General features: G+C 40.5%; 1 protein-coding gene and 2 pseudogenes across 3 annotated transcripts; 2 read left to right on the top strand and 1 right to left on the bottom strand.

Annotated features, from left to right (window-relative positions):
* The first annotated feature begins 5805 nt into the window (after positions 1-5805).
* On the top strand, positions 5806-6702 carry LOC143850169 (protein TORNADO 1-like; annotated as a pseudogene).
* A 2237-nt stretch (positions 6703-8939) lies between these two features.
* Positions 8940-12330, top strand: LOC143850168 (protein TORNADO 1-like; annotated as a pseudogene).
* Positions 12331-19328: 6998 nt separating this feature from the next.
* Positions 19329-22151, bottom strand: LOC143849743 (uncharacterized). 3 transcript variants are annotated; one of them, XM_077358919.1, is made up of 3 exons: positions 21950-22151; positions 21228-21298; positions 19329-20904 (listed from the first exon to the last, which is right to left on the bottom strand). In XM_077358919.1, the coding sequence occupies exon 3, from the start codon at positions 20882-20884 to the stop codon at positions 19583-19585; it is 1302 nt and encodes a 433-aa protein (XP_077215034.1). In that variant the 5' UTR covers positions 20885-20904; positions 21228-21298; positions 21950-22151; the 3' UTR covers positions 19329-19582. The 3 variants fall into 3 exon arrangements, with proteins under 3 accessions (XP_077215034.1, XP_077215032.1, XP_077215031.1); XM_077358917.1 differs by having other exon boundaries at positions 21228-21293; XM_077358916.1 differs by lacking the exon at positions 21950-22151 and having other exon boundaries at positions 21228-21894.
* Positions 22152-22421: the final 270 nt, after the last annotated feature.

Below are 22421 nucleotides of genomic sequence, written 5' to 3'. Positions count from 1 at the left end.
TCGGCCCAATAACCGATCCATGATCATGGATCATATAACCAATTTGCCCTCCAGAAATGCCTGATATAGACGAATAAAGAGTCAATTTTTTTGGCGATGTAAATACTTCCAAAAAATATGCTCCGTTTGGTTGCCATAAAATTTTTGTCCTAGGAAGTTTTAGTAAAATTTTGGTCTTATTCCCATGTTAGGTTGCCTTTTAGCACTATAATTTTTTTATTCTCACTCTTGTAATGATTGCCTTTTCATCCCATCCCAAAATAATCCCAGGAACCAAAAATAAGCTTGAGAAGAATTTTTTTCTTCCCACCGGTTCAAGCAACCAAGTAAAGTTTTTTTTTTTTTTTTTCCCACCATAGTCCGGTCAACCAAACATGGGATTTTTATTTTACCGGGATACTTCTACGACTTTTTTTTATCCCACCAATGTCTTTGGATTTTTTTTCTCCCACATAAATCTCAGGAACCAAAAAAAAAAACCCGGCAACCAAACAGAGAAAAGATAATATTTTTACTGTTTGGGTAGGGCTGGCAACAGGGCGGGTCGGGGCCGGATGTTGGGGTCCCCTACCCCTTCCCCTTTGCGGGGAATTTTCCCCCTCCCCTTTCCCTCCCCACTGCAGGGATCATGGGGAATCCCCCTCCCCTCCCCTCCCCACGGGGAATATCTAATCCCCATCTCCTCCCCTTCCCCGCCCTGCATCCTTCGGGGACAATCACTTTACTTTGTTAAATGTTAGGTTTAAAACTAAAGATTTGCTAGGGACAATCACTTCATGCATGTTGCGGCTTGGCTGTTGCATGTGAGAGTAGCCACACAACCCACACAGGCTAAGATTTTGTTTTATTCATTTTATTAACCTGGGGACCAAGGTGGTTGCTCTCATATTCATTTAATTGATCGATAGTCCCTAGCAGATCCCTAATTCCTAATCCCACTTGCCAAAAAGTACTGTACGTGCCACACCATAGGAAGATCCAAACCGTCCATTTGATGGGCACACCATACTACCATAGGCATAGGATGATCCAAACCTTCCACTTGATGGGCACATTGTAGGATATCCAAACTGTCCATTTGATCGGCCACAATGTAAATAGGTTGTGGCCCAAAAAATCATTTCCATAGGATAATCCCAACCCTCTGATCTATAGAGGAATTGCAAAGTATGGTACCTTCTATAGATCGGAGGGTTGCAATCATCCTATGGAAATGATTTTTGGGCCGCAATTTATTTACGTTGTGGCCCAACAAATGGACGGTTTGGATATCTATGGTGTGGCCTGTAAAGTACTTTTAAATTGTAGCCTATCAAATGGACGGTTTGGATCATTCTATGGCGTAGCCCATACATTACTTTTTGAAAAATAATTGACCATACGAGCACACACAATATAAAATCTCATCACTCATCAGAGAGATTTTGCCTTTATTTGGGGAAGGGAGATTTTCAAATGATTTAATGTTGCCTTACAATGATGGTTCGATGGAGAGATTTTAGGGATTTCTAAGGGTAATATACTAATATAATGAGGGACAATGCCCAATGGATTATGGGTAAAAGAAAACATAAAAAGCTATTTCAGGGACAAAACTGTACTAAGGGAAATTATGAAAATTTTGGGAGAATCTTGTAGATATGTTTCGATCCAAGGGATTTCTAGTAGTTTTCCCAAAAAAAAAAAAAAAAAAAAAATGGCATTAATGCGGGGCGGGGCCAACTCCATCCCCTTCCCCGCTCAAATTGGGGAATCCCCTCCCCAAGCGGGGCGGGGCGGATCCCGGCTTTCCCGGGTGAAATTGCCAGGCCTATGTTTGGGTAACTCAGGTTGTGTTTGGCAACAGTTCTCCACAGCACTTTTCGGCTTTATTTTGTGCAGAAAATGAAAAACAAAAGAATTTTTTTTCTTTTATATGAAAATTTGTTTCTTGAGTAATCCAAATAATGAAACCACAGTCTCTTTTTTTCACTTTTCAACATCAAGCCGACACTATTATTAAAGCAAAAATGATTCTCTGTATGCTATACAACAATTCTGGGACAGTAAGGCCCTGTTTGTTTTAGATTTTACGAATCGATTGAGTTCAGAGCTGATTCTTGGACAAAAAATTAAAGCAACTTTGAGTGATGGCAGTCAGGATGCTCTATGCACTGATTTTTTGTTTATTTTATGATCGTTTTGGTGGAGCCCACATGGGTGGGCCCACTGTTCATTAATTGGACTGCCTTCCTATAATCAATGGCTTGCAAATTTAGCTATCCTAAACCCGACTATTAGGTTAGACATGTTCAGTTAAGCCAATGACCCAAATAGTCCATTCAGGCAATCTAATCCCACACCCATGTAGCACTCAGACAACCCTTCTCTTGATTCTCATTCTAGAATCAAGAATTTTAATGCATTTTTTTAGTACTCCTGCCAACAAAATCGCATTAGGCAAACTCATATCCAAGAATCAATTTTTTCTATTTTTAATGAGGTTTTAGCTGTGAGAAAATAAAATGAATTCTGGATTTTTTTGGGGGGATAAAAATAGATTAAGTCAATCAAATGTTGGTCCCTCTCTGCTGCATTAGTCTAGCCTAATGAAGTTCAATAATCATATTATTATCAGATTAATGCAGATATCATGTAGAAGTGTTGAAAAAAATTAAATAATGGATCTGATCTATGGTTTATTGGAACCCAAAAGTCTGGAACTTGAAGCGGAAAATCTGTTTGGAAAACCACAAATAAAATTGAACTTATCTGTTTGGCAGAAAACCCTTTGGAAATTAGATTGGGAAGGAGAAGGCTAAGTCGTGCCACTGGTCACTCTCCTTAAGAATCGTATCCGCCCCCTACCGGTGCAATCGGGATCCGCGAACTGACGCTCCGAGATCAAACAGCCGAAATTGGCTCAAGTCCACGTGCACTCGCTAACTGGTCCACCCAGAATCACGAACGAAACTGTGCTCAGAATGAACGGAAGGGAGGAAGAAGAAGAAGAGAAGAAACAGAACCGAAAGCCTTTGTTTATAAAAATCAGAGAGTGCAAAAACGTTGGATTTTCTTCTGTATACAAAACAATCTGTCTCGTCCCCTTTTATAGACCTGAAAGTGTCTGTTGGAGAGAGCCACCATTAAAACACACCCTTAAAGGCCAGTAACATTTTTTCTCCCAACAGTAATTTTTTGTGACCGTTGAGATTTTAAACAGTTCTTTGCAAAATTAAGGGTTTTTGCAATAAAAATAACATTTTTCATTTAAACCGAGACTCGGACCTCGGGCCTTGGACCACAGCCCAACAAATTTTAAAGCCCCTTGAAGGCTCAAGCCTTTCTCCAACTCTCCATCTTATATGGATGAGAAAATTTCTCTCAAACTCCTATGTGGGACTATTTATTTTGCCTTGGTTTAGAGAGCAAAACAAGCACACACACTTCAAGGTCTTGGGTTCAAGTCTCTATTCAAGCAAATGACTCTTGCCTTCCAAATAAGAGAGGAAAACTTTAATTTGAATCTTCCCTCTAAATTTTAAATAGAAAAGAAAAGCATCTTTGACTTTTCAACTCCAATTTTGATTTAAAATTACTAACAAGAAGTTCAACATGATTGCCAAATTCTCTTGCACCAAATATTTTAATCATGTTTATTGACAATAATCCATCAGCTTAGGATCATCTTAGAAATTTCTAGATCGTCTAGTAGTTTCTTTGATTGTGTTTAAAAAGATTCTTCAAGAATATCCTACAAACTCTTACACATATCTACAAGCATCTGTACATTTCTAGATCTCTCGGGAACCAACTACACAATTCTAGACTTGTTGAATGATCGATGCCTTTGTCATTCCTTTCATTCGCCACTTGTTATGACTCTTTTGTTGCGTCTTCCACTTAGATGCTTGATGAACCTATGGAGTCTTGGTTTGACTTGAGCTCTTCAAGCCCCCAACCCTCTTAGTTTCCAAGATGAGCCCTTAACACAATTCTTGACTTGATCCTTCCTTTCCATGAAACAACCAATTTCTCCAAAAGCTTAAGCTGTTAGTTGGTATTATTTAATCATTTATACCTCAACACTCTCCCTCACATGGCCCCTCTTTCTTTCTTTTTTGAGTTGGACATACACATGGCACATGTGGCCTCCTTTTTGTCATGAGGCAATAGCTTTGATAACCATGAAACAACCAATTGGTACACTTTGCACTTTGTACATACTGTGGGAGGTCCCGCTTTGATGCCATAATGTCATGGCCTGGCCCCACTCCGGTTCTGGTCTTCTACCATCTTTAGTTTTGTTTTCTAGTAGCACTAACCATGCCCGACCCACTCTGCGGGGCCCACACCTTGGAGATGCTGAAAACGCGTCTACACAGGGAGAGGAAGAATCCACATATATAGCCCAATAACTTTTCCTCTCTTTCTGATGTGGGATCTCAGACGTGATGAAGGGGTGTGTTAAATTTTTTTTCCATTTAGATTTGGGTCGTTGACCATATCGGTTGATTGGATGAGATCAATCACAACTCACAACTGTGTCGAAGGAGGTCACGTACGTAACTAGGCCTACAACTTGCAAAAGACATCAATGAAGGCCGCAAACTATGAGGGATGGGTGTCATTAACCTTACAGCAATTATTTTGGAAGACTACCAAGTGAATGAGGAGCTTCCTTGCACAATTCTCCTCCTACCCATGGAGAAGAGCAGGTTAGGAGAGTCTCACCATTACAACTGATTGATAGCCGTACGAAGGTGTTGAAATATAAATGATTAAATAACACCCACTAGATGGGGTTGTCCCAAGTAAAACAAGGGGGCGTATATAAGATTTCTCTTTTGCAAATTCATTTTGGGTCTAGTCTCATCCATGTCCAACAGAGCAGAAACTCATTTTGAGGTGCCAAACAAGATGGATGGTCGTGATCATTCCACACGAGCCGTGTTTATGGTGGAGATTGGCACAAACCACCAATGAAGGTGGTCCCACGAACCATCTTTCTTCATATAAATCCTTTACCTAGGCCATTTTTGTCTCCCACACTAATTCCTCATTTTATTCTTCATTGAATGTCCCTCTATCCTTTAGCTAGGCCATTTTTTGGATGTGGCATCGCCAATTCATGTGATGGGCGTGTTCACTAGTAAGTCAGTTGAGATGGCTTATATACACAGAATTCTGGTGCATAGTGTATGCACAAGATCAAAGATACTGAGTATAACTAGAGAAGATAGCAAACATTAAGAAGCCTCAAGCAATAGAACCATGCATCCCTATATTTATGAAATGCCTTCATTTCAGGGACAACTTTCAATCACAGACAAAATAACAAATAAGAAACAAGGTATTTGCCAAAAAGAAGTGGGGGATTCAATAATTTATAATACCCATCATCTGAAACTACACAAAATAAACCAAACCAATTAACAAAAAACTAATTTCCTAGTAATTGGATTAGAACTGATTAAGAATCGCGTGGGCCACCTGCCTCTATCGTGTGTTTATTATAATATGTCGCTTCTTTTTGCATTTATATTGGAACCTATCCATGTGTGAATGGAAGGAGTGTTAGCAGTTAATATAGAGAGTCCATAATGAAATTGCTAGTTGACTGGACTAAGTGGCTCCCTTGAAATGTAGCTTGATGGGTGTTGTAACTGCTAGTGAGTTACGTCCTATTATATAAAAATGTTGGAAGTACCCACTTAACTAATACACTTATAGTGGGAGTTTCCAATGTTTAACTAGCAGATATCACATTCCATTCTGGTGTCTGAAACACCCAGAAAATCTTCTTATTAGAGCTATAAGAAATCCATGGCATCCAATCAGAACATCTTAACCTGGGCCTTGCAAGCAATCCAGTCTAAAAACTTTGACTTGCAAAGAATTTCTTTCTACCATTTTCAGCCTGCTTCAAGCTGCTAGCCAGAAACAGAGAACTTAATGAACATAAGCATCTCTTCAAACAGAAACAGCATTTCATACCGTTCTCGGATCCTAATAAACATTGGCGTCAGCATCAAACACCCAAATACAGGTGAGTAACTTGAACTTCCTCAGAATTGAATGGCAACTGCAGAATCTCTCTACACTACTTGATAAGAATTCCAACATCAAGCAAGTCATATTCCAGAGAAATACATTCAGTCTGCAATGCTTATCGGAGCTCTCAGAGACGCTGAAAAGAAATGGTGGAATCAAAGGAACCATGTTCTCCGAGTCTGAGCTCCTTGCTTCTGCATTGAAGAGAAATGAAAGATCGTAAGAGTTGCAGATATGGGAGGATTCAATAGGTTCGAAAGGCGTGGAGGAGCTGTCAAAGATGATGAGATGAAATCGACACTGAAACTCTTGACAAATCTCGATTCACATTCGATCACTGCAACCCGACACATTTACGCTGTCTTAGCAAGGAATCGTGCCATGGAAGCTCATAATTGGAGCAAAAAGAATGGAGACAAAAGCTCCAAGGTGGATGAATTCATACCTAAGATCAGTGCACTAAGAATTTATAGGGTCTTGCAGAGTTGTTTGGGACTTTGGGATGGAATTCAACAGTCAGGTCACTTGACATTACTGCCATTCGACTGAAATCCAAATGGGCTAAGGTGTTTAGAGGAGTTTTAGAACAGAACAGGGTTCTCAAACACATTAACCTGTCAAAAACATGACTTGAAAGACAAGGGAGTTCTCAGAAAGCATACAATTTGATGGAACTGGTTTAGTGGGATTGGCATTGAGCATTTATTGTGCCCACTGATTAGGCACATACTAGTAATTTTTGTATTTCCTTCTTCCCACGCTGAAGTATGTTTGCAGGTGAACCAACATTGTAATTCCAAAATCTAAATCACAAAACTTGTCTTCTTTCAAAGCAACACTGTAATTCCAAAATCTAAATCACAAAACTTCTCTTCTTTCAAGCTCCCTTAAATCAGATCAGAATAATACTGGTAAACCCAGTTGCTCGAATTCATAATCTCAAATTCAAGGGAGGATGCTATGGAAAACCAGTACCGGTCCTTCTGGTGATTTAGGGAGGATGCTATGGAAAATCATCCCATACGCCATTGTCTGAAACATTTGGAAAGAGCGTAATAGACGGATATTTGAGGAATCGAATAGATGTGCCAACCGAGTTGCAGGGGATATAAGAGTTGAAATCATCTCCTGGACTAAAACAAAAAAGAGGGTGCCATATAGTTTAACTGATATTCTGCGTAACTGGTGGGCGATCATATGGGACAGAACTATTCGGACTAAACCAACGCCAAAGTGGAAGCCACCTACATCGGGTTGGGTGAAACGAACTTTGATGGGAGTTCATAGGAAATCCAGGTAAGGCTGGGATTGGGGGTTTAATAAGGGATGAAAGGGAAGCAATCATTATGTCCTATTCAGGGCCGGCAGGGGAATGCGATGCGAACGAGGCAAAAGTATAAGCCCTTTTGTTTGGACTTCGATGGGCCTTTAAACATAACATAAGGCACCTTATTATGGAAGGGGACTCTGGGAATGCAATTAGTTGGGCATCAAATGCTTCAAGGGGTCCGTGGAGGATTCATGGGTTAATTGCAGAAATATTGGATCTAATACGACTATTGGAGCCCATGATTGAACATCGAAGGAGATCGGCTAATGAGGCAGCGGATACCTTAGCAAAAGGAGTTCTTAGGGAGTGTATGATGGTTGTTGCTTCTTAAGTTATCTATCGTTAAAGGTTCTGTAATTGTATCATTTTCTTTTGGGCACGAGACATCTTGTCCATATTTTAACTGTTAATGAAATTGTCATTTTTCAAAAAAAAAAAAAAAAACCTCAAATTCAAGAAGAGCAGTATTTATCCTTTGGCGGACGGATCACTCTCATCAAAGCTGCCTTATCGAACATGCTAGTATACTTTATGTCCTCTTCAAAATTCCGGTTAAAGTAGCAAAGCCGATTGAGAAAGTTTACAGAGATTTCTTATGGGATGGTAAGGAGCAGAGTAGAAGAACTAAACATCTGTTGAAATGGGAGAGAGTATGCAAAGCTCGAAAAAATGGTGGGCTAGGTATTGGAAAGGTTAGACTTCGTAACATGGCACTATTGGGTAAATGGCTATAGCGCTTTGGAGTGGAGAAGGACGCGTTATGGGACCAATCAATCAGGGATAAATATGGGTGAGGGTGGGAGGAATGGGAATGTTGCAGTCCTTCATCTGGTAACGATACTGGTGTTGGGAAATCAGCAAGCATAGCCCGGTAATCGTTCTTGCTTCATCTACAGTTCGAAGTAGGCAAGGGGGATCTTGTCCGATTCTAGATGGACTTATGGACCAGAGATCGTACTCTTAAAGACGTGTATCCGGACTTATTTAGGATTTCTTCAAACCCGGAGGCAAAAATAGCGGATATTTGGTGAGGGTGAAGGCCATGGCAATCAATTTTGGGATAATCAGACTTCGGCGAGATCTGAAAGACGAGGAAATTGTCAGCTTTGAATCACTTTTCTAGTTGCTTTCTACATGTTACTTGTCTCCACACGCCCAAGACGAATGGATTTGGACTCCCGACTCCCAATGTGGCTTTTCGGTCCGATCATTCTTCCGTAAATTAAATGAAGGCAGTGGCTCTATCTCTCGGTGTGTGGCGCCCTATTGCTCCTCCACAAATTACGGCATTTGCATGGGCGACTATCTTCAATTTTTTTGTCATTGCATGGGTACTCCAGAAACGTACATCGAAGATCATTCTTAACTGGGGTGGTGCTTTTAACGGATGCCTAGGACAATCAAAGTGGATGGCAATTCCATATGCGATCATTTGGCACATATGATTGGAACGTAACAACATGATTTTTCTCAACAAGGAAAGAACGTGGCAACATATTGTATTGGACATCAAACTCTCTGTTATTGTGTGGGCTCATATAAAGGGAGGACTTCCTTATTCGGTGGGAGCGATACTATGGCACTGGAACACAGTGATTATGGAGAAGAAAGCCTCTTTCCGCATAACCCCGAGATGGACCCCGCCACCGTAATGATGGTTCAAGTTAAATTTTGACGGTAGCTCCTTCAGCAATCCGGGCAGGCGGGGGATAGGTGGTCTAATTAGGGACGCTGACGAACGGGTTATCATGACCTACTCGGGATCGGCGGGGGTTTGCGATGCGAACGAAGCGGAGGCGAAGGCGCTACTATTTGGACTGCAGCATGAGAAGAACAATATGGGACCGTTGATCGTCGAAGGTGATTCTGCCAATACCATTGCTTAGGCCTCGAATCGCTGCTGCTGACCGTAAAGACTACACAATACGCTCGATGCAATTCATGATTTGATTAGTGGCCTTCATACTCAACTCAGTCATAGGAGGAGATTGGCAAATACGATTGCTGATGAATTGGCAAAAGAAGGTGTTGGCATCCCAGATACCCGCATTATTATATCTAATGTCGGGAGGAACTCCCCTTGAATACATCTGTTCCGGTTTCGGTTTTTTCCTTGAATTAGGAAAAAGTGTATGCAGAACTGGATTATTGATCATTCGGAGGACCTCTTGTCCCCTCTTTGTAATGATTATTAATTTGGAATTAAATTTAGTTACCTTTCAAAAAAAAAAAAAATTCAAGAAGAGCAGTCTCAATCTATGCTACAAATGTAACAGTAATTCTCACCCACATTGATTGAATCACTCAACAATCAGAAAGCATGCAATTGATTATTGGTTCTATTCAAAGGCTCCGAGAGAAGTTCCAAGGGTTCATGGAATTTTACGCATCTGTTTCCACAGTCGATGCAAGATCATCCAGACCAGTGAGTAGTACTCACCCGTCACCGGTGAAAAACCAGTAAAACGATTCCCCAAAGGCTTCCCCAACTATTTTCTCTGCAATGATCTAATACGAATTCCATCGGACTGAAGATCAGAAAATGACAACAAGCCTGCAGTCAAAGGTAAGGAATTCTGTGATTTATGCTTGGTGAAGGTTCCAACAGTGAGAATCCAATCAAGGCAGGAAAACCTAGAGAAAATAGAGATAAGGTGAAGGGCAGGCACAACTTTTTCACACCATGTAGGTGAGGTAATTTTCGTCAAAGAGCCTGGGTTTTTTATTTTAGATTGTTAGTGGCTCTGTGGTATGGTACTCGGTCGACTAAAATTAGATGTTAGAAAGCAGAGTTCAACAAAGAAAGATGGAATTAACGATTTTTTGAAACATATAAAATGCAGTTAATCCCGCCGTAGCACAAGCTATTATCGCGAAAATAAAACTCTTAAGAGGGAGCTTACAGAATCAGATTCCTGGGATGGGTCCAAAAGGTATTTGAGAACTTAGAGGTTGGTTCTATCATGAAGATGATTCTGAAACTGGAATTGGAAGTAAGTGTGAGAAGTGAAGGTGGGAAGCGAGGGGTTTAGAAAAAAAATGAGGGAAATGAAAAGCTCTAAAGAAAGTAAAGAGAAAATGTGTGGGAAGAGTCATTGAAAGTCAAAATGAAACATGTAACAAGCTTCGTTGGAAGCGAACAATAAGGACATAGAAACAGTAGAATTGTAGTCGGTTAGGGAAGAAGGGTTAATATAGGCACGGATTAAAAGTAGAAAAGAAGACTTCACAACTAAATAGAAGTACAAGTTTTAGGAATTTACAGTTTCACATGTTTTATTAATGTATATTTAATGTTAAGCTTTTGGAAAAAGATCCACATAATTTTCATTTTAAACTCAAGATGAGATTTTAAGTTTTAAATGCATTCTTTTTTTTTTTAAATACGCTCCTTTAGCATTATCAAAAGGAGGGAGGAAATGAAAACTCCGACCTAGACATATCAGGAGCGGAGACAGAAACCACTAGGAAGGTGGGCCTGCGGGACAGAAGCTCTTGATTCAGAGGCTTGGGAAGGCGAGAAGCTCCGCACTACTCATCATATGTGATCACCTGAATAGGAAGCATATTCTTAATTAAGAAGAAATGTGGAGGAAGCATCTGGGAAGCTCGCGTCCCCTAAAATTGGGAAGTGAGAACTTAGCTTTCGAACTGAGTTTCTAGGAAGTAACCGGTAATTATGGTTTAGAGAATAACCACGTGTCTAATTAGCACACCCATCTTCCCAATCAGTCCTTTCTTGGATAAGCATTGAGCTGGTTGAGCCCTCTAACAATCTTCCCAGCATTGTTATGTTTGCATTGATTCTCCAACTGAATTGGATTTGTAATCCTATTCTCTTTGTTCATCTGCTTTAGGTGATCTCTTGGTCTAATCTCAACTCCAATCCAACCTTAAGCAACTTGTTGACCTCTCTGGCTTTCAAAAGACTGAATCAAATTATTCTACTTCTGATTATCAAAAGATTGCAAAATCTTCCATGTCTTAGTATTATTGATCTATATTTTCCACATTATTATAAGGCATATCATTATATTGGGCATCATTCAACTTAACTAAAGGTTTGGTCCACTTATCGCCACCACAAAGAAGTGGAACAAATCCCTTTCTCTAGGGAACCAAAACTTGCTTAGTTGCCAAAATTGACACAAGAAAACAAAATCCAACAAGTAGAATAAAAAAAAGCAATCACAAAGTCGTACAAAATTCAAACAATATTCTCAACAAATTCGCACATATTTCAGTCTTAGCTAATCATATAATTGAGTAAGCAAAAAGTTAAAAAACAAATTGCAATAGAAATCAAAAGAACTTACTAATAGAGTAGCATTATTCCACCCAAAGCAATCAATATCAGACCACACAAGATTTTTAGCATCCCACCAAATAGAACAACACCCCCCCCCCCCCCCCCCCCCCCAACACCCACCCACACAAATAGGAAAAAGAAAACCTATCAATTAAACTAAATAAATTAAAACAATGGAATGCTTCAGATGCGTTTTTAAGTTTTAAATGCAATTTTCTCAAATTCGCTCATTCAGAATTTTCAAAAGGAGGGAAAAAAGGGCCCAGACAATCGGGAGCAGAGATGGAAACCACTAGGAAGGCGGACTTGCAGGACAGAAGCTCTGGATTCAAAAGTTTGGGAAGGCAGCAAGAAGCTCTGCACTATTCATATCTGATCACCTAAATAGGAAGCATACTCAGTAAGAAGAAACGCGGGTTTGGATCACCAAGGTCTTGTCCGGGGAAGCGAGTTCCAGTAACTATGGCTCTGAACAAAAGACCCTGGTGATCCAAACTCTCCCCTGATTCCAGCAATTCTTGAATAAGGAAGGGGAAGATCACAGAAATGGCAATTGAGTACACCTGGTTGTTTTCATGTTGGACTGCATCTTTGATGTGGCGATTCACGCTATATATTTCTCACACCAGGCTTCTTTCCCAGGTTACATGTACTATAATTTTTACATTCGTTGATCATTTATTTCTTGTTCCATGTTGTCTGACATGCTAAGGAGTCTAAATCAGGTTGGCCAAGATACATGTAGATATATTCTGTCAAAAAAAATAATATGAGTTTGGATGTGGTTAGCATCTATCCAGAAACTGGGTATAGATGCATGCATTAATATCCATGGATATTAAAAAAAAATCTAAGACTAATGTAGTTGGGTATAGCCATCAAAGTACATATGATTAGAACAAAGAATTATTCACTGATATTCAATATCATATTATCTTGGCTAGGGTGTTATTCATTGATATTCAGTATCGTATTATCTTGGCAAGGGTTTATTCATTGATATCCAATATTGTTCGATGTAACCTAGTTACCATGGAAGATGAAGAAGGAGAAGAGGAAGAAGAAGAATGAGGGAGAAGATGAGAGAGCTTAGAGAGCTCTCACATAATATTTTTTTTGAAAAGTTTTGTTTTCCCCCCCTCTTTAGCTCTCACATAATATATATATATATATATATATATATATATATATATATATATATATATATAGAGAGAGAGAGAGAGAGAGAGAGAGAGAACATTTCCTACACACTTGTGTAGGTAAGTTACCTACACACTAGCTTAAAATACAGTGGGGGCCCACATTGTTTGGGTGATCCAAACAATTCATTTGAATGATCCTCACATAGATAGGGTGTCCACAAAAAATCAGATCCATAGGATCATCCCAACCCTACGATTTGTGGAGGTAAAATGGACGTGTATAAACCTTCAAAAATTAGTCCATTTTTTGCCTCCATAGTTCGAATGGTTAGGATGATCCTATGGATTTGATTTTTTGTGGACACCCTATCTATGTGAGGATCATTCAAATGAATGGTTTGGATCACCCAAACAATGTGGGGCCCCACTGTATTTTAAGCTAGTGTGTAGGTAACTTAACCTACACAAGTGTGTAGGAAATGTTCTCTCTCATATATATATATATATATATATATATATATATATATATATATATATATATATGTGTGTGTGTGTGTGTGTGTTATAATAGGGCTACATATGTAAAGAGCAAAATACCCTTCTAGCACTCCCCTTCAAGCTGGAGTGTATATATCATATAACCCCAGCTTGTTACAAAGATCTCTCAATTTGGACTTCCCTAATGATTTAGCAAACACATCTGCCAGCTGATCTCCAGATCGAATGAAGGTGGTACTAATCTCTCCACTTTGAAGCTTCTCACGAACAAAGTGGCAATCTACTTCAATATGCTTCGTCCTCTCATGGAACACTGGATTGGAAGCGAGGTGAACTGTTGCCCTATTGTCACAATGCAAAGATGCTAGAGATGAAGAAGGATTACCAATCTGTGTCAGAAGAGACCTCAACCAGGTCAACTCTCCACACGTATGAGCCATAGCTTGATAATCTGCCTCTGCACTCAACCTAGCCACAACATCTTGTTTCTTACTAAGCCAAGACACTAGATTTCCGCTCACAAAGGTGCAATAACCCCTAGTTGATCTCCGATCTACTAGATATCCTGCCCAATCTGTGTCTGTAAACCCTTATATCCTCAAGTGGTCATGTTTCCTGAATAACAAGCCTTTTCTAGGAGCACTTTTCAAGTACTTCACTATCTGCAGGGTTGCTTATTAGGGTGAAGTACGAGCATAACTCATAAACTGAGTAACTACTCCCACTGCATAGGATATGTCGGGACAAGTCATAGTCAAGTAAATCAATTTACCAACAAGCCTCCTATACCTTGCCAGGGTCCTCCAACAACTCCCCCTAATCCAGATAAAGCTTCGTGTTGGGTTCCATAGGAACCTCAACCGGCTTTGTTCTTAACGAGTCCATCTCCTCTAATATATCCAGGACATACTTGCTCTATGATAAGGAAAGACCACCTCGGGAATATGCCACCTCTATACCCAGAAAGTACTGAAGACATCCTAGGTCCTTGGTACAAAACCCTGTCTGAAGGAGCATCTTAAGTCGTTGAATACATGTCTCATCATCCCTAGTAATCGCAATGTCATCCACATACACAATCAACAGGATATAGCCAACATAAGAATGAGCATTGAATATTGAGTGGTCGACTGCAAACTGCCTCATACCAAACCGCTTAAGATCGTGGAGACTGCTTCAGCCCATATAGCACCTTCCGAAGATGATATACAGAACAAATCTCCCCTTGATCAACAAAACCAGGTGGTTGCTCCTGTGGTGCCCGTTCACAAAATTAGGTCTACAGCTCCATATACACCTCTTCAGAGAGGTCACCATGTAGGAAGGTGTTTTTCACATCCAACTGATAGAGAGGTCAACCACGGTTAATGGCCAAGGACACACGAGTTGATGGTATCTTGGCCATTGGAGAAAAAGCCTTTGTATGGTCCACACCAAATGTCTGGGTATAGCCCTTAGCGACCAAACGGGCTTTCAAATGATCCATTGTACCATTTGGCAAATACTTCACAGAAAACACCCAACAACATCCAACAGCTTGGGCACCCTTAGGAAGGGGAACTGACTCCCATGTACGGTTAGAATAAAGAGCCTCCAACTCAGCCACCATGGCAAGAGAAATTATATGGTGCCCGATCGTCAAGTCCCATGCGGGTGATACGTCAAAAGTACCACCCTTTTATGTTTGATCCAACAATAGCCTCTTAAAAAGCAGGCTGTTGTTTGATCAAATATCAAGGGATGTACCGCCCACACGGAGTTCGGACACCATATAAAAACTCCCATGGCAGAACGCCAACCTGGATGAGCTAATGCCTCTACAACAGACTTAGGAAGGGCAATATATGACAAAGAGAAAAGAAAACTCATGTAAGATAGAGAAACATGATCATTATACATAAAATGAGAAATAAGGTGAGCAGAGGAACAAGAATGAGTCTGAGAAGCAATAGAGGATTCAATAGGAGCATATGGGAGCCCAATACCTGAGGCGAATTTGCCAAACTGAAGAGGAGGTGGATCGGTGTGAGGTGGCGCCGAAGTAGAAGTGGTTTGATCAGAGTGCACCATCTGGTGAGGACCACGGGAATAGAGGGGACCACGGGAATAAACCTACAACGGTGAATGTGACGTAGGCATAACAGAACCATGTAAAGGGAGAGGAAACCATAAGCCTAACAGGATCGAGTGTCACGATCAGAAAAATATGAGGTGTCCTAAAAAAGGTGACATCATCACAGACAAAGGATCGCCGTAGAGTAGGATTGTAACACTTATACCCTTTCTGTGTGCGGGAGTAGCCAAGAAAGACACTTTTTTTTTTGAGCGGGCATCCAACTTATCCAAGCTAGGAGCCAACTTATGAACAAAGCAAACACAACCAAAAACCCGTGGAGGTAATGGAAAGGGCTCACTCGAAAGGTGAAGGACGGAAAATGGAGAATGGTCATCCAACATGGGAGAGAGGAGACAGTTGACAAGGAAACACGTTGTAAGAACAGCCTCACCCCAATAGAGCTTGGGAACCTTCATTGAAATACGAAATCTAGAAGTAGAAGAAAAGTATTCGTATGCATTGTCAGTGCGCAAACATCCTATAAAGTATTTACATTGGTTAGAAACTCACGATAAATGGTGTGAAAAATAGAGAACAACTTAGTACGATCCTTCATTAAAAATAACCATGTCATATGCGAATAATCATCAACAAAGATAACAAAATACTTAAATCCAAATAAAGAAGAGGTTCTACAAGGATCCCAGACATTAGAATATACTAACTCAAAGGGTCGTGCAACCAGACTAATTAGACGTGATGGGAAAGACACACGATGGTGCTTGCTCAGCTCACAGGACTCACAATGTAAAAAAGTAATAGGGCTCGAAACAAGGCCAGAGTGACGCAATTTGTCAACAAAAGGATAGCCCAACCAGCAGTGCCACTGGAAGGTGTCAACCGAGCTACACAAAGCAACAGAGGTCCTCGGCAGGTATAAAGACCGTTCACCTCATGACCCGAACCAATCGACCTCCCAGTCTTCAGATCCGGAAAAACACTAGGGGCAAAACACGGAACAATTTAGAGTCTTGGTTGGCATATTAACAGAAAGTAACTTAAAAGGAAATGTAGGGACACAAAAGACAAAGGATAATGAAAGTCCAGAGGAAAGTGATTCAACCCCAACTCTTGATACATGAGAGGTTGTCCCATCAGCTAAGGTAACAGAAGGAATAGGTAAAGAAGGAATTGGAAGGACGAAAGAATACCAGAGTTACCGGTCATATGATTGGAGGCACCTGAATCAATGAACCATGACCCAGAGGTAGAGAGAAAGTAAGAGGGGTGGCTAGCTTGCGGAGCTGATGTGGTAGTAGCCCGCTTCCCTTTGTCTTTATACCATAAGAACTCTTCACACTCAACCTTCGAAACGACAAAGGGATCGACAGGCTTAGTGGAGGCACTGGAGGGAGGAACAACATGCAGTTTGAGAGGAGCGAAACTCAGGATGAAGATCATAACAGTAATCGACACTTTGTCCCTCAAGAGAATAATGAGTACAGAAGCCTGAGGAAAGGCCACCAACACCATGACCTCCCCCTGAATCCCAACCAGTACCACGATCACGGCACCCACGACCTCAGCCGCCACGACCACCATGGCCATAAGTAGACTGCACAACAAGAGTTGAGCGCTCAACAGATGAGTCAACTGACACCTCAAGTCGCATAGAACGCTAGACACGAGATAAAACCTCATCAAGAGAGGGAAGATAGCCAAGCTCTACAATCTACTGTCGAATAGGGAGAAACTCATGCCCTAAAGAATCCAAGAACTGCACCACTCTCGAGTACTTCTGGCGCTTGACTAACATAGTAGCATCCGTAGTGAAGGGCATGCACATATCTAGCTGCTCACATAATGTCACAATCTGGGAGTAGTGCTCGGAAACAGACTTATACCGCGCTGCACATGGAAGAGCTTCGAGTAAACATCGCATATCCGCATGAGATTGTTCACCTCGAAATAGAGTGTCTCTGCACATTTCAAAACAGCCTTTGAAGAATGGAGGTACATCATTGGACAGGCAACCTTTGGTTCTATGCTGTTCCACAAGAGGGTATCAATAAGCGCACCCTTTTAGCACCACTTGCCATACGATTTATCATCAACTGGTGGAGGATCTTTTTCAAGGTAATCAACCCTGGCACAAGCGAGAAGAAATGTCTCAACTACCCTACGATTGGGGTGGGGGGGGAGGGGGTTATAACCATCCAATTTGATGGACGTCATCTAGACCATGGGGAGCTCCGTCGAAGTAAAACTAAAAGATGTAGCATAGGTAGTAGGCATAGCCATGAAGGCACAATCGCAGATAAGGAGAGGAGAGATCAAACCACAATGACGAACAAGGAAAATCAACAGGGCAATAAACAATCAACCCAACACAACACCACATGGCCTCGGCACATAAACAAAATCGAGCACACAAGCAACCAACCATCAATGAATGAAGAATCAGTAACATATGTCCAGAGCCCACAACAAGATAAAAGGAGAGGGAAAAGAGTTCAGGCCATCAAAAGAAGAGATCAGCACAAAAGTGGAACCCAAAAACTGGGGTAGGGCGGCAAGAGGGGGTGGGGTGGGAAGAGGGGGTTGGACGGGCAAGAGGAGGTGGGGCGGGAAGGGGGGTGAGCCGACAAGAGAGGGTTGGGGTAGCAAGGGAGGGGTGGGGAGGCGGCAAGAGGGGTGGGGTGGTGGTTAGGGTTAGAGAGGGGGCAGCAAGGGTAGAGGGTGGCGGCTTGGGTCGGCAAGGGTTAGAGGGTCGCTGCTAGGGTTAGGGTATGGGAAAAAAAGAAGAAGAAAAAAGAGAGGAGAGAAAAGAAAAGAGGGGAGTTTTTCTGTTCTTCTCTCATTGCTCCGGAATAAGAAGCCAGAGCTCTCATTCCATGTTCGATGTAACCTAGTTACCATGGAAAAAGAAGGAGGAGAAGATGAAGAATAAGGGAGAAGATGAGAGAGCTTAGAGAGCTCTCACATAATATGATATATATATATATATATGTGTGTGTGTGTGTGTGTGTGTGTGTGTGTGTGTGTGTGTGTGTGTGTGTTACAATAGGGTTACATATGTAAAGACCAAAATACCCTTCTAACAAATACCATACTATCTTGGCTATGGTGCATGGTACTTTGCCCATTGAAATAATCTGGCATTATAGGTTTGAGGCACCACTTTCTCATTGATGTTCCACATAAAAGCAAGGTTTTAAATTTCGGTCAGCATAGAAACAGAAACATTTCGGCATTGGTGGAAATTTCGGTGGAAATCTTGTAAAATCACAAAGGCGTCAAGAAACATATGCAAATGATGAAATTTTAAGATGAAACTTAGGGAATTCACATAAACAAGAAAGCCATCTATAATAACTTAATACATCGAACATCTAGTGACATGGTTGTCGTAAATGTATGGAACAATAAAGCCAATAAAGAAGTACAATGTAATATAAGTACAGGAAAGTACAATGTAATATAAGTATAGGAAAGTACAATGTAATATAAGTATAGGAAAGTACAATGACCAGTCTCCCTCCAAGTACCCCAACTCTAAGTCAAAACGATGTAAATAGCTTTATACGATGTACATCATAGCAACTTTCCATTGTTTTTATCATTCTGACTATTTCAGTTGAATTTTGGGAATGTAGGTCGAATTTTGGTCGGAAATAATGACGTGGAAGGAATTCATTGGGATTTCATTTCGATGGGAATGGAAACGGAAACATTTCGGTTGTTTCGGGGAAATTTTGGGGAAGATTAAAACCATGAATAAAAGTCAGCTCCATGTATCACCCATGTTGTTAAAGAGGAAGGTTAGAAAGATGGATATACTTTTGTTTTGTGGGAAATCAGTAGCAAATAGTCAACTTCAAATCTACAACCATTAAACTTCAAATGAAGTGCAGGAATCTCAAACATACATCTGGATAAAATTAACAGGGAAAGCAAGAATGGAAGTAAATAGTCAACTTTGAAACAGAAAAGAAGAAGAGGACATGATAATCTCATAGACATTGCAGTTGTAATAGCATAAAACTTGTAACACATAAAGCATAAAGCTTGTAACACATAAAAGTCATGTATCTCTTTCCTCTAGAGTTATTCCACACACACAAGAAAAGCCCACGTACTATATAAACTCACGACCATCATCAGTGCTAATTCTAGTATCACCTGCATATCCGCTGAAACAGTCCACAGAAAGTTCAGAAAAAGGCTCTACTCCCATAGAACACTCTTGAGCCAGTGCTCTTTGATGCCTGTAATTTCTTATCAGCGCTCAAATTAGTATTTTCTGAATTGTCGCTGCCATTTTCAATATCCACCGGAAGCTTCATTTTCGCCAATGATTCGGTGAATTGCTGCATGCTTTTCATGTACATATCTACTATATCCTGCTGCACCACTGGTTGCTCTGGCTCAATCTTTATGTTGAAAATGGATTGCGCAACTCCATTATTATTCGGTAGCCTGCTGGAGGAATCAGTTTCAACCTCTGCAATATCAGCATTTTTCTCTTTCTCGGATGAAGCCTGATCCTGGCTTGGAGATTTCGAAGTTCCCGAAGGATCACAGAAGGATTTGGAGCTTACAGTAAAAGGAGCAGAAGGAGACCCATTAGTTGAAACGCTGCTTGGAGGTGTATCACTTTTCAAAACTTCAAGGGAATCAGGACTACCTTCGGAGAAACTTTCCACGACATGAACGCCAATGTCTGAACTCAAGTGTTTACCAGTGTCCGAAGTAACCAAGCTCTCGGAGTTCTCAGAATTCAAATCGGTGCAAGGCATCCCAAAATATTCGGAAACCATAAGTTCATTCTCATTCACAATATTCAAATCAGGGAACTCAATCTGGCTATATTCGCTTGGGAGTACACTAGCTGTTTCCGAGTCCACTAAAGTAGTATCTTTAGTTACCAATGACGGAGGGGCGGCAATGGCGAATACTTCTGGCGAAGAGCCACTGTAGTAGAGTGATAATTGTACGAAACCCGCCGGAGAATGGAAAAGATCAGTTGAAGACAGAGAAAATTCTTGCATCAATCTCCCATTTGCAACAACCTCAGATAAAGGCACCAAAGCAAATCCCAACAACTGGTCTTCAAGGTAATTTTTCACCCTGCTCAGCATCCAAATCTCACATTTGAGTGATGAATCAATTGTTCGGACATTGAGTCGGAGATTCTCATTGAAGACTGGATTCTTTCCTCCACCATTAATGATTTGGGTAGACACCGTGACGTCCGGATTACTGGTCAGGCAAACCTTAGCATAAACATCTTGCTTCTGATATATGCAGATGTTATGGATATCCCTTGCTTGATGTATGTAAACCTGTAGAACACCAATGCAACCATCTAAATTTTCTACCATCAATTTCTTTTGCTGGTCGCCAACTTCCATGGGGACACTGCCAGAACTCCAAGTGCCTAAGTCAGAATTTTGGCTCTCAGATTCGTCAGAGGAGTTCGTGAATGATGACCGGAATGATTGATGCGTATTCATTGTCAAATTACAAATTACTCCTGGAGTAAATAATAGCAAATTAGGAAAGATATCTCAAGAAGAAGTAAAACCCAAGTTGAAAGCTGCAGATGGGTTCTTGACAAACAAAACTAAGGCCACAGAACCTTATGTTTTAAACTAGTTTTAGACAACAATTCTGGGAAGCCAAAGTTAAAATTAAAGACTATAAAACCCTGAGCTAAAATCGCATACTAAATGTTGAATTCTATAACTCCAATACAGAACCCTGAGAAGATAATTTACATAAAATTATTGCAAGGCAAAAGCTAAAATTGAAGACTGACAGTTACAAAATATAAAACCTTGAGCTAAAATCACATACCAAATGTTGAATTCTGTAACCCCGATTTAAAACCCTGAGAAGATATCGCTGACTGGTTCGTCCAACCTGCTCTGAAACAGACTAGATTCTTGAGAAACCCAAATGCTCAAACTGCAAGCCCTAAGTAAGAATTACAAATTGAATCTTGAAACTTGACACACTTAACACCCTAAGTTGAAAACATAAGCTTGTTCTTTAACCCCAATATCCCAAACCTACAACCTGAATCCTCAGAACCCTAACTTAGAAGCTAGCAACTAATTCAAAGCCAAGAACCTATAACTCAAAACCCAACTCTCAAATGAGAGATTACAGCCACTGAAACCAGAAAGAAGAACCCCACACTGAAATTATAAACTAATTCTTGAGATCCAAGACCCAAAATTTAAAACCCTAAGATGAGAGTACAGTCAGATTCTTGCAGCTCAAAATCAAAACCCTAACACAAAAATCACAGTGTAATTTTTTCGACACACACACCAAACTTAAAACCCACCAAAACCCAACAAAATTACTGCTTACAAGAACAGAATCCAATGAAGCTACTATTGTTCTGTGGAAAAGTAACACAATCAGAATCCAAAGGGGGAAGGAGGAGAAAAGTAAAGCACTCAATATATAAACAACAAGAAAACAAGAATAAAATGTAAATGAAAGGTAAGATATGAAGATTTTTCAGAATAAAGACAGAAAAGGACTGAAAGCTGAAATGGGTTTCTTGCCTTGGCACAGAAGTCAACTGATTTTGGTTGAATTTCTGGGTCTTATTCACATCTGTCTACAAACCCACCTTGTGATCGAGGTAATTCAGCAGAGACTAGCAACAGTTTGGATTATAACTGCAAATCAGCAGAAGAATCATCTCATCTCTATAAGTTGGTGTGAGACGGTGAGACCTCTCTGGTTTTATTCTTTGGTTAAACATTTCTTCTTTTTTTTCATCTATCCTTTTTAGGGGCTTATATTGGCACTACCATATTTTGATAATTGCACCAACTCATCTTGTCTTTAATTATTTAAACAGCTGTAAAAAGGTTATTAAAGTTCCCCCAAAAGCTCTCAGTCAGAAGCCAATTTAAAAAAGAAAAGACAAATTGAGTTTGTGCAATTATTAAAACATAGTAGTGCCAATATCAGTAGCCTTATCTTCAAAAATTCTCATTTGAGAAAAACAAATTTGGGGATACTCTATCA

The sequence above is a fragment of the Tasmannia lanceolata genome, unplaced genomic scaffold, assembly GCF_043159265.1.
Source record: "Tasmannia lanceolata isolate RefF3 unplaced genomic scaffold, GAP_Taslan_0.1 ptg000018l, whole genome shotgun sequence".
Taxonomy (NCBI): domain Eukaryota; kingdom Viridiplantae; phylum Streptophyta; class Magnoliopsida; order Canellales; family Winteraceae; genus Tasmannia; species Tasmannia lanceolata.
The sequence above is the reverse complement of the archived record's forward strand: the minus strand, read 5'-3'. Positions and strand labels throughout refer to the sequence as shown.

What these genes read in the sequence shown, in the direction of transcription:
- LOC143849743 (XM_077358919.1), bottom strand. Translation starts at nt 20,884, where the DNA reads ATGAATACGCATCAATCATTCCGGTCATCATTCACGAACTCCTCTGAC.